This window comes from Danio aesculapii, chromosome 13, assembly GCF_903798145.1.
Source record: "Danio aesculapii chromosome 13, fDanAes4.1, whole genome shotgun sequence".
NCBI classification, from domain to species: domain Eukaryota; kingdom Metazoa; phylum Chordata; class Actinopteri; order Cypriniformes; family Danionidae; genus Danio; species Danio aesculapii.
Genome location: NC_079447.1, coordinates 332,301 through 345,708, shown reverse-complemented (window position 1 = coordinate 345,708; position 13,408 = coordinate 332,301). Strand labels below are relative to the sequence as shown.

The following is a 13,408-nucleotide window of genomic DNA, read 5'->3' as shown; positions in this document are numbered from 1 at the left end:
ATTCACAACTGAACATCTGCTCTGTGATCATCAGTCCTTTAAACTCTACACACACTTATATTCTCAGTGCAGATGAGATGTGTTTTGTTTTCTCCTGACAGCTCCAGAGATCTTCCAGTCGTTTGTAAGCGGTGGATCTGGTTATGCGTTTGAGGTGGACTGGTGGTCGCTGGGTGTGACCATCTTTGAGGTTCTGCGAGGTTGGGTAAGAGGATCAGCCCTGTGTTTAACTGTGTGTACTGTATACAAACACTACGGATGTGTTTACTTCAAGGTTTGTGTTTCTGTGTGTTTCAGAGGCCATACGACATCCACGCCAGTAATTCAGTGGAGTCTCTGCTGCAGTTGTTCAGTACGGTTGTTGTTCAGTACAGCTCCACCTGGCACAAAGACCTCATCTCGCTGCTGAGGAAGGTCAGAAAAACACCTTGACACACACAGCTCTGTACATTCATCTGATGATGAATGATGAAAAAAGATGAATGAACATCCTATCAGCACCATGGAAACTACAGAGAACATCTTAACGACCACACACAACACCAAAACAGCTATAACAACCACCTAAAACACTGTAACAACAATAGCTCTGTACATTCGTCTGATAATAAATTATGAAAAAAGATGAATAAACATCATATCAGCACCCTGGAAACCTCACACAGCATCAAAACAGCTTTAACCATATCACCATATCAACCACCAAAAACACAATAACAACTAAACAGAACACAGTAACAAACATCTACAGTCCCAGAACAACTATAGCAACCACCAATAACACCATGATAACCACGTAGAACACTGTAACAACCATTTGCAATCCTAGAACAAATACAACAATCACAAAAACATCATGACAACCATACAAAACACTGTAACAGACATCTGAACAACTGCAAAAAACACTAAAAACACCCAACAGCCAATTTGAACAACCATCAAAACACCATTAAAACCATACAGAACATTATAACAAACATCTACAATGCCAGAACAACTACAACAACCTCAAAACACCATAACAACCATACAGAACACTATGACAACCACTTAGAACAACCACTATCTGCAATCCCAGAACAACTGTAGCAACCAATTAGAAACACCGTGAGAACCAAAAAGACGATTACAAACATATGTAATCCTAGAACAACTACAACAACCACCAAAAACTCTATAACAGCCACTCAGATCAACCACCACAACACCATAACAACCAATCAGAAAACTGTTTTGGGGGCAGTTGTTAGGGTGCTGTGCTGTTGTTGAAAGAACATTTTTGTCATTTTTAAGCTGCTTGGAGTGGTTGGTAGGGTTTTTGGGGTAGTTGTTAAGGTGTTATGGGTGGTTTCTTTGGGTTTGTGCTGTTATGGCTTTGTTAGTGATTGCTATGATATTTAGTGTGTTTTTAGACTGTTGTGGGTGGTTGTGAGGGGTATTTGGTGTGTTTTTAGACTGTTGTGGGTGGTTTCTGGTGTTTCTGTGTTTTTTAGGGTGTTTGCCGTATTTTTCAGAACATGTGTATCTGTAACCTTTCATTGTTAGGTCATTGTGTGTAGTTGTTAGAGTGCTGTTTATGGTTATTTGGGTATTTGGAGTGTTTTTATGGCATTGTGACTGGTTGTTATGGTGTTTGTTGTAGTTTTTAAGGTGTTGTAGGTGGTTGGTTGAACTTTTTCTGGATATCTACAGTGTCGTGTGTAGTTGTTAGCATGTCTGGAGTGGTTGTTAAGGTATTTGGTGTGGTGGTTCGAATGTTGATGTGGTGTTTAGGGTGTAGAGGTTGTTGTTTGGGTGTTGTGAGAGGTTGTTAGGATGTCTGAAGCTGTTTTATGGAGTTGCAAGTGGTCAACAGGACATTTCTTTGTGGGTTTTAAGGTGTTGGGGTTATGTGTAATGTGGTAATGTGTTATGGATGGTTGTTAGGGTGTTGTAAGTGGTTGTTAGGGTGTTTTGTGCTGTTTGTAGGGTGATTGCCATGCCATTTTTGTGGTTTTTAGGGTGTTGAGGGATGACTTGTGTTTGGTGTAGTTGGTAAGCAGTTGTGTATGGTTAGGGTGTTGTGTTGTTGTTAAGAGAACATTTTTGTCATTTTTAGGTTGCCTGGAGTGGTTGTTAAGGTTTTTGGGGCAGTTAGGGTGTTGTTGTTGTTGAAAGGATGTTTTTTTTCATTTTTAGGCTGCTTGGAGTAGTTGTTAGGGTTTTTGGGGGTGGTTGTTGGGTTGTTGTGTGTGTTTTTATGGCTTTGTTAGTGGTTGTTAGGATATTTGGTGTGTTTTTAGACTGTTGTGGGTGGTTTCTTTGTGTTTCTAAGGGTGTTTGGGGTAGTTGTCAAGACATGTCTATTTGTAACCTTTCTACAGTTCTATGGTGGTTGCTATGGTGTCATGGGTTGTGGTTAGGTCATTGTGTGTAGTTGGTAGAGTGTTGTGGGTGGTTGTTAGGGTATTCAATGTTTTTCATGGCATTGTGGCTGGTTGTTATAGTGTTTGCTGTAGTTTTAAGGTGTTGTAGGTGGTTGGTGTAACATTTTCAGTATCTATAATGTGTGTAATTGTTAGCATGTTTGGAGTTGTTGTTAGAATGTTGATGTGTTTTTTAGAGTGTAGTGGGTTGTGAGAGATTGTTAGGATGTCTGGGGTGGATTTAAGCAGTCGTGGTTGGTCAACATGACATTTCTTTGTGTGTTTTAAAGGTATTGGAGTTAGTTGGTGATGTGTTGTGGGTGGTTGTTAGGGTGATTTGTGTTGATTGTAGGGTTTTGTATGTGATTGCCATGCCATTTGTGTGGTTTTTAGCTTATTGATAGTGGATTTAATGTGTTTGGTGTGTTTGGTAGGCAGTTGTGTGTGTGGCTAGGGTGTTGTGTTGTTGTTGTTGTTGTTGAGAGGACAGGCTGTTAGGAGTGGTTGTTAGGGGTTTTGGGGTGGTTGTTAGGGGTATTTGGTGAGTATTTTTTGGGTGTTTGGGGTAGTTGTGAAGACATGTCTATGTAACGTTCTACAGTTCTGTGTTGGTTGCTATGGTGTCATGGGTCGTTGTTAGGTTAGTTCTTACTGACTTGAGTCAGAAGAGTCTTGACTTTAATATTAAGGCAATGGAAATATATCTAAAACGGATGAAATTGAAAAAGCATATAGAGAGGGAAATGAAAATAGACAGAAGACAGATGGAGTCAGAGTGAAGGAAGAGAGAATAAAACAGTCTAATGATGCTGGAGAGAATAAAGGGAAGGATTGAGACGAGCGAGAGGAGCTGATAATGAGCTGGAGAGATAATAAAATAAGATGAATGAGAAAAGCCAGTTTCGCTCGGCTGGATCACTGGAGAGGGAGAAGAAATATTATGAGAGGAAAATGGATATTAGTGAAGAACAGAGGATTGACGTGAGGCGTTCAGGTCATTTATTAGATGAGTGAGATGTGCAGAGATTACTGTGTGGTGAGTCAGAGGAAAAGGGCATTGTGGGTAAGAGCTGGAAACTTCCCCTTTCAAGCTTGATCTCACGCTTTATATATACAGATTGATTTAAAGCAGCTTCAGTAACGGTGAAAAAAACACCGGTTTGATCTCAGATGTCAAAATAGAGCCAGTGGTTCACATTCAGATCATTTCTGAATGCATACTCTTTCATATCGACCAGTTTAAGTGTAGTTTTCCACTGGAGATGAGACATGAAATGAACATCAGCAGGTTTGTGTTGAGTTTAAGTCATCTCTCAAATTTTAACAGTAACAGGATATACATGTGGTCTTGAACACTGTTTTAAAAATCTCAGTACAAAACATTTATACAACTTTCATGGAGCAAAAAAATAAATAAGAACATTTCAAATACATTTTTATGTAAGAATATTCAAATAAGATTATTTTAGTTTGAGTATTGTCTAACATTACTATAATCTTACTGCAGAATGAAATTCTGGATGCAGTTTTCACATTCCGGATCTATTTAGACCTTTTTTAAAAATATTAATACAACATATTCAGATCTTGATCTGAAAAGCTCAAACAAAACATCTTAAAGTCAAACTCAAATGTTGACTTTAAGATGAAACCAGTGTTTGATGCTGCAGTGATCTGTCAATAGGTGCACATTTACATCAACAAAATTTTGAGCAAAAAATGAGCAAAAGGACAAATATATAAATAAAGTTTGACCACTCATATAATCCCATAGATTTCTGTTTACCACAGTATATTTCTGTCACCTATAGCTGCTGAATACAAACAGGCTCCAAAATGAGCCTTACACCTAATATCTGACATTAATCTGAAAGGTTTCCACATGAACAAATGCCACAGTAATTTACAGTAAACAGTGTAGTGGTTTTAATGAATAAATGAGCCACTGATGTAGTTTTCTACAACTATAGTGTATATTATACTACAATACACCACACTTTACTGTAGTGAAAACTAAAGTATACTACAGTATTATTAGTTCACTAATAATAATAATAATCTGTGGTTTATACCACAGAATACTGCAGCATTCATTAACAAAGAGTTGAAGATACTATAGTATGAACAGCATAATACGCTTTACTATAGTATGGTTCAAAACACTATAGTATTTACAATAAATTACTGTAGTATTTTTATGTGGGTTGCATCTTATAAAAATATTGTGAAAATCTTTTTTTAAATAATAATAATTAGGGATGTCCAGATCTGATCACATGATCGGAAATCGGGCCCAATAACGCGGCTTCAGACTCGATCGGAAACGGACATTACCTCCCGATCAGGACTCGAATATACAGTTGAAGTCAGAATTATTAGCCCCCCTGTTTATTTTTTCCCCAATTTCTGTTTAACGGAGAGATTTTATCAGCACATTTCTAATCATAATAGTTTTAATAACTCATCTCTAATAACTGATTTATTTTCTCTTTGTCATGATGACAGTAAATAATATTAGACTAGATATTCTTCAAGACACTTCTATACAGCTTAAAGTGACATTTAAAGGCTTAACTAGGTTAATTAGGGTAACTAGGCAGGTTAGGGTAATTAGGCAAGTTATTGTATAATGATGGTTTGTTCTGGAGACTATCAGACAAAATATATAACTTAAAGAGGCTAATAATATTGAGCTTAAAATGGTGTTTAAACAATTAAAAACTGCTTTTATTCTAGCTGAAATAAAACAAATAAGACTTTCTCCAGAAGAACAAATATTATCAGACATACTGTCAACATTTCCTTGCTCTGTTAAACATCATTTGGGAAATATAAATAAGTTGTCATTATTTTTAACCCATCTATAGTTAGACCTCTTTCTTGACTTGACACAGAAGCAGCAACGTGTGCAGCATGACATCACCTTGTTGCAGAGAGAGATTGGTTAAACACCGGCAAAGTAGAACTCAGAAGCAGCTTGAAGCTGAACATCCTGGATCTGTTTCTTCACTCTTTATTCATTTATGTATTATAGAAGTATCGGATCGGGTTTCGGTATCGGCAGATGCTCAAAAACAAATGACTCATACTCGAGGGCAAAAATACCTAACCATGACATCCCTAATAATAATAATAATAAAATATTAACATTTACCAATGGTTAACATTTGCATTTACATAAAGAAGTCAGATTGTTTTAAATGCTCCGAGAATATTCAGTGATTATATATAAGTAACTTGACTGCTGGAGAAATGTGATTTTGTTATCTTGAAATGACGAAGAGAATGGAAACAATGGAGGATTTAAAGCGACTTCTGATGTATTGAAGGGTAATTCAGCGAGTGTGTTAGTGTGTGTGAAGCGCACTGAGGTTTTCTCTGAGCTGGTGGGTTGATTCGGATCGATTTCTTTCTGTCTGGGGGAGAAATGCAGATCGGAGCATCTGCAGATCTGCTTTCTGGATCATTTACAGCAGCAGAGAATAATATGAGGAGTCTCTGTCACATCTCAGACTCCACAGCGCCTCCTGCAGGCCTACAACGCAAAACACACCACCTTCCTAACTCAGAGGTGTTCTCTTGTTTCTAGTCCAAATATCTAAACATTCTTATATCAAGAAGCATTTTCTAGACAAGTACATTTGTTTTCATTTGTAATAAATGTCACAATTTCAACGTCCTCCAAACCTGTTTGAGTTTCTTCTGTTGAACACAAAGGAAGATATTTTGAAGAATGCTGGAAAAAAACATCCATTGACTTTCATTGTTTTTATCTACTCTGGATGTCAACCAGCATTTGCAGCATTCTTTAAAATATCTTCCTTTGTGTTCAACAGAAGAAAGAAACTGAAAAGTTATCAACCACTTGAGTGAGAGTGATGAGGATATCTTCACTTTTGGGTGACTGTGCCTTTAAACTGCAATAACAGTACATTTAATATAAATGTTAAATACATACATTAATTTAGCATGTTTTTAACCTCAAACTGCACTCAGATTGGCTGATAATCAGTCAAAAGAGTCTCAATCTCAGTTCTGAACAGAAATAAATGCCTTTACTTACTTTATTACTTTTCTTAGAGGCACAGTTCACCCAAACCTTAAAATGATGTCATGATTTTACCCTTAATATATAGAGAATACAGTTTGTGCAGTATATAACAACTGTTTTTGTGACGTATGTCCCCATAAATCACAAAAACAAGCATTCCTCCTGAAGCTCTTTTGACTGTGTGTGTGTGTGTGTGTGTGTGTGTGTGTGTGTGTGTGTGTGTGTGTGTGCAGTTATTGACTGTAAACCCAGAGCATCGCTTCTGTAGTCTGGCTCAGATGCAGACGGCGCCCTACCTCTCCGATGTCAACTGGGACGACGTTTATGAGAAGAAGATGGAGCCCGGCTTTGTTCCCAACGTGAGACACACACACAGAGAGAGAGAGAGACTCAAACACACGAAACTCACTCTAAAACACACATACACACACATCATTCAAAATCCCACACAAAAAATCAGTCAAAATTCACTCAAACACACACACACACGCACACACACACACACACACACACACACACACACACACACACACACACACGCACACACGCACAAACACACGCACACACACACATATTTTAACAATAAACATGACAGAAATACTTTGGAATATTTTAAGTGGGTGCACACACATGACATGACGTGTGTGTATGTGTGTGTGCATGTGTGTGTCTGACAGAAAGGTCGTCTGCACTGCGACCCCACCTTTGAGCTGGAGGAGATGATTCTGGAGTCTCGACCGCTGCACAAGAAGAAGAAGAGGCTCGCCAAGAACAGATCCAGAGACAACAGCAAAGACTCGCAGTCTGTGAGTCTCTCACATACACACACACACACATCATATACACGTACATGCACACACATTCGCTCACGCACATACACTCACACACACATGCACACACACAAGCATACAGACTTACACATACACACACACACACACACACACACACACACATGCCTTCAGAAGACGTTTGAGGAGGATAATAATATAATCTTGTGTCTGCTTTGGAATAGCATGACTCCTCTTCCCCCATTGGCTGATTATTCTGTTGTTTTAAGTAAAGTCTCTCTTCGTTTTGACTCATTATTTCTGAACACAAGACTACATGTGTTGTTCGTCGTCTTGATTTAAGAGTGTTTATATATCTGGACTAAGAAGCGAGTGAGAAAAGCCTGTTGTGCAGTGCAGTGTTCGTCTGTTGTGTATTTCTGAGTCAGATCTGCTGCAGTGCTTCAGTCCTGAGCTCAGAGATGAAGATGAAGATGAGCGTCTGTGGTCTGCAGATGCAGGAAGCTCAGCCATTATTACCTGGATGATTAAATTATGAAGCTTTCAGGGCTCCTGAAGCTCACAGGCTATTCTCGGTTTCTTGCAGCACGATTGAGCTCAGCAGAAACTGAGAAACGAAGGTTTACTGCCGTCTGGTTGGGAGCTGGTTAATAATAATAATAATAATAATAATAGTGATGATGATAATAACAACAATAATAACAATAATAATAATAACAGTAATAATAATAGTGATGATGATGATAATAACAACAACAATAATAATAATAACAATAGTAATAATAATTATAATAATAATGATGATGATAATAACAACAATAACAATAATAATAAAATAATAATAATAATAACAGTAATAGTATTAATAACAATAATAATAATAGCAGTAATAATAATAATAATAATAACTATAATAATAATAATAATAATAATAATAATAACAATAATAATAATATTAACAATAATAATAATAATAATAACAATAATAATAACAATAGTAATAATAATTATAAGATTAACAACAACAATAATAATAATAATAACAATAATACTAACAATAATAATAAAAATAGTAATAATAATGATAATATTAACAATAATAATAATTTTAATAATAACAACATTAATAATAATAATAGTAATAATAACGATAACAATAATAATAACATAAATAACAACAATAACAATAACAAAAACAATAGTAATAATAATAATAACAATAATAATAATGATAATAACAGTAATAATAATAACAACAATAATAATAATAATAATAATAACATAAATAACACCATTAACAATAATAATAGGGGTTAAACCCCTACTCTTTTCGAAACACATCCTGGGATTATTAATGAGCACAGAGAGCCAGGACCTCGGTTTGACCTAATCTGAAAGACTGCGCTCACTGACAGTATAGTGTATATATCCTTTACTGGGGTATTAGGACCCACACAGACTGCGGGTTGAGCGCCCCCTGCTGGCATCACTAACAACACTTCCAAAAGCAACCTAGTGTTCCCATGAGGTCTCCCATCCAGATACTGACCAGACTCAGCCCTGCTCAGCTTCAGTGGGCGACCATGTAAGAGCTGCAGAGAGCGAGCCGCCGTTTAATGTGTGTTTAATTTGTGTTTAATGTGTGTTTAATGTGTGTTTAATGTGTGTTTAATGTGTGTTTAATGTGTGTTTAATGTGTGTTTAATGTGTGTTTATTGTGTTTCAGGAGAACGAGTATCTTCAGGAGTGCCTTGAAGTCGTCCAGCAGGAGTTTATGATCTTCAACCGTGAAAAGTGAGTAAAAAAAAGAGAAATTAAAAGCTCTATACTCTATAAACTGGCATAATTAATCTCACAGTTATAAGCGAAACATTTGTGTGTGAGTGTTTCATTGTGTGTGTGTTTGTCTGTGTTGATAATACGGCAAGACACACACCTAATACACAAATATATTGAACATTACACATGGACATCACATATAACTGCAGGTTAAGAATGTTTATACATCATGCCTTTATCTGTTAAGAGCTATTAGACACTAGGTAATTAGTGAAAGTTATTAGTAACTAATAAAGCTGTGATAAGTTTAACTTTTGCAAATTTGATTGTAATGCTGTAATGGGCACCTTTTGTAAAGCTGCTTTGAAACAATAATTATTGTGAAAGGTGCGAAACAAATAAATCTGAATAATAATAATAATAATAATAATAATAATAATAATAATAATAATAAGGAACAAATTTCATTTGTAATGCACTTTTCTTAAAGGAACACTCCAATTTTATTTGTGAATATGGTCATTTTACTGCACTCCTAGAGTAAAGAGTTTAGTTTTACCATTTCTGAATCATTCAGCTGATCTCCGGGTCTGCAGGAGCACTTTTAGCTTAGCTTAGCATAGATCATTGAATCAGATTAGACCATTAGCATCTCACTCAAACATGAGCACAGAGTGTTGATAATTCTCCTCTTTAAAGCTGGACTCTTCTGTAGTTCTTCATCATCTACTGAGACTGAGAGGAAATAAAGAGTTCCTATGTTCTAGACTGATAGATATAGGAACTATCCTCTCATTCTGGCGTAATGATCAGGGAACTTCACTGCTGTAAACTCACCTAATTGTGGTGTTTTGGTCGCTTTAAATGCAAATGAGATCGTGCTCTTTTCAGAAGAGGGCGGAGCTACAGACAGCTGTGCGTCCCCATAGTGACAGATGTAAAACAGCAGTGTGTGTGTTGTCAGTGCTGGTCAGGTGTGTATGTGTGCTTCAGTGTGAGTGTGTGCTTCATGTGTCTGTCAGTCTATGTCGCTCCTGTCTCTGTTCATCTAAAACTCCACATCTAGAATCCTCTTAGTCTATGCTGACATTATCTTCAGCAGCTCAAACACTCTAATGGCTAATGGACAGACGGCTGCTTCTCACTCAGGGCTGCTGTTTATGCTAATGAGATGGGCACTAGTGGGCGGGGCTTTCCCCCTCTGATGACACGTACAAAGGGAGAATGTCAATCAAAGTGTTTCGTTTATCAGGTCTGATTAGAACAAACACAAGTCATTCATGTTGACCATCAGAGACTGGAGATATTCACACACTGCTGACGTCACACTCGGCAGCAAACCGCCCCAGTGCATGCTGAAGGTCCATGTTCGATGATGCCAACAGAACAACATCGTCTGTGAATAACAGAGATGAGATCCTGTGGTCCCAAAACCGACTGCTCTTTGAAATTCTGTCCATAAAAATGATTCCTTATAGCTGTTTTTATTGTCTAAAGATGAATGGGAGCCTGAGTAAAAGCAGAATAATATCAGTTTGCAGCATTAAGCACCAGAACCAGCTGTTTTTAACATCTAAGGATGAATGGAAGTGGATGAGACCGGAAATCTCAAGCCAAAAAGATTTAAATGGCTGCGCCCACTCGTACGCAAAGAATAAGGTCAATAAAGTGATTTCAGCATAACAGATGCCCTTTAAAACACAAAACTCTACTGTAAATCTGTGTGTGTTGTCAGGCTGAAGCGGCGGCAGGAGGAGGGCTGTGCGGGAGCAGATGCAGATGCAGACGCAGACGAGGCTGAAGGAGGAACAGAAGACGAGGAGACGGAGCCTGAACCTGAGGCTGAAGCTGAGGCTGAACCCGAAGCGTCCTCCAAGCGGAGCATGTGCGGGTCGGTGTGTTCGTCTCCAGGGAGCTGCTAGCGGCCGTCAGCACTAAAAGCTTTTCTAAGTTTTTGTCTTTTTTCCAGTCCAAATATCTAAACATTCTTAAATCAAGAAGCATCATTCATTTTCCTTCAGCTTAGTCACTGAATAATCAGGGGTCGCCACAGTGGAATGAACCACCAACTATTCCAGCATATGCTTTACACAGCGGATGCCCTTCTAGCCACAAGTTAGTACTGGGAAACACCCATACACACTCATTCACACACACACTCATACACTACGGCCAATTTAGTTCATCAATTCCTCTATAGCACATGTGTTTGGACTGTGGGGGAAACAAAGAGAAGCAAAAATAAGCCTTTTTTAGACAATATAGTCAAGATTTCAGTAATAATGAGTCAAAATGGAGTGAGTTTTTGCTTAAACAAGCTAAATAATCAGACAATGTGGGAGGAGAAATAATGTCATTTAAAAACAAACACAAGATTATTTCATTCACCCCATTGGGAGATTATTTTGCTTATTTAACCCTTCTGTTGATTTATGGGTCAAAAGTGAGCCAGGCATCTTTTTAACTGCAGAAAACACAACCTAAGCAGTGTTTTTATCTTAAAGTTTGGTGAATTGAATTGAATTGAATTGAAAGTACAACAGGTGTCCTTTGGGTCAATTTTGACCCATCAACTATAAAACCATTTTTACACACACACACTGAGACACAAACAAACATAAACGGACACACAAACACTCAAACACACACTCTAAGATAGAGGTTTGCGCAGAACTGGATCTCATCCCGCTCCCGCCAGGTTATATACTGAACCCGACCGCTCCCGCCGTATATTCAGTCTTTGTTCACCCGCTGCCCGACCCACCTCGTTTTCTACCAGACCCGACTGCTAATTTAGATCTAGTTTCTAAAATCTCACATTAAAATTGGACACTACTAAAAGAGAGAGATAACAGAGTAAAGTGTAGGTTGTGCAAGGATTGTAGGCTAAATGTCAGTTTTGTTTGCCTCTTTGTGATCAGACATGAGTGCCGCCTGACGTGCGGTGAGGTTTGTGGCTGGTGAGGCATTGACTCTTTCAAAGTCAGATTTACAAATATACATCCACTCAATATATATCATATCAGACAGCCTTTAACAAGTGACACACAGCACCACGGCGGATGCACTCTCTCTCTCTCTCTCTCTCTCTCTCTCTCTCTCTCTCTCTCTCTCTCTCTCTCTCTCTATATATATATATATAAATATGTCTCGCGAGCGATATTGTTAGACCCTCTCCCGTTCAAATTACACCAGTTACCGACTGCTACAGCGATTTGGTCAGAAATTTATTCCAGCGCCGCAAGAAATCTGGTCGGGTAATGCAGACCTCTACTCTAAGACACACACATGCATTCTACAACACACAAACAAACACACACATAAATACACACACACACACACACACACACAAATAATCTGCTGCTTTAGCTGTTAGGAGCACAGGCTTGCTAAACACTTCTCCACTTCTGCAGGTGCTTTAATCATGATAAAACACAGCATTTACTGTAGTGAGAAAGGAGTGTTGTCTACTGAGAGAACACTGCTGAAATACTGCACACTGATGAGGGAAAGCCCAAACATTCACAGAGGGAGTGATGAAGATCAGTTTGTTTCTTCATGTTGAATATATTTAAGGATAGAAATGAAATTAATCTGTTTTATTACAGAGCTTCAGTGAAGGGGGTCTGTTTTGACTTGAAGGACGTAATAGTGTTTACACACTTATAGAGCACAGGAGGGATAAAGGAACTCTTTTCATTTTGACTCTTTTTTTCTGAAAACCAAACAGTGTTTTTGTTTGTCTAGAAAAGTCTTCTTGATTTAAGAATTGTGAGATATATGGACTAGAGACGAGACACAAACTCTAAATAAGAAAAGCAGTTTTCACGGTGCATCCTCGGTCTGTGCCCTACTGTAAGCCTGAACTTCTCTATGCAAACGCAAGCCTTCAGCATGATGAAGATGATGTACAGTAGAGGATGAGGAGTGAAGCTGCTCGTCATCAGCACACGCATCAGTGTGTTTATATACCACTGTATTCAACATCCCCGGCCAATCAGAGGAACTCAGGGGCGTTTCTGCTTCTATGTGCTGAGAGAAGTCTTAATAACATTTCTAAACATTCTTGAATCAAGATTTACTAAAGCAGAAAATAGAAGGATATTAACCCTTATAGTGCGCTTGAGTCCATTCTGACTTGAAAGAGATGCAAAAATAGCATTTGACTTTATTTTATGAAGTGATTCGTTTACTTGCATATAATTGTATAAACCCATTAATTTTATAGCGATTAGTTGACTTTACTTAAAGAAGCAAGTAAACCTGTTGCTTTTAAAGCGGTTAGTGGACTTTAAAAGTGATTAGTTGACTTTGCTTAAAGGAAGTGAGTCAACCTGTTGCATTTATAGCGATTAGTTGACTTAAAGAAAGTGAGTAAACCC

The 13,408-nt window shown here is 37.8% G+C and overlaps 1 protein-coding gene across 1 annotated transcript in view; it reads left to right on the top strand.

Moving 5' to 3' along the window:
- The window catches only part of LOC130240102 (serine/threonine-protein kinase 32C-like), a 107,652-nt gene extending 95,587 nt beyond the window's left edge, over positions 1 to 12,065 (top strand). The window contains exons 7-12 of the mRNA XM_056471518.1: positions 102 to 205; positions 298 to 414; positions 6,693 to 6,818; positions 7,137 to 7,265; positions 8,974 to 9,041; positions 10,762 to 12,065. Coding sequence (XP_056327493.1) covers positions 102 to 205; positions 298 to 414; positions 6,693 to 6,818; positions 7,137 to 7,265; positions 8,974 to 9,041; positions 10,762 to 10,948 — 731 coding nt within the window. The 3' untranslated portion in view covers positions 10,949 to 12,065. The remainder of the gene's footprint in view (positions 1 to 101; positions 206 to 297; positions 415 to 6,692; positions 6,819 to 7,136; positions 7,266 to 8,973; positions 9,042 to 10,761) is intronic.
- The last annotated feature ends 1,343 nt before the right edge of the window (positions 12,066 to 13,408 follow it).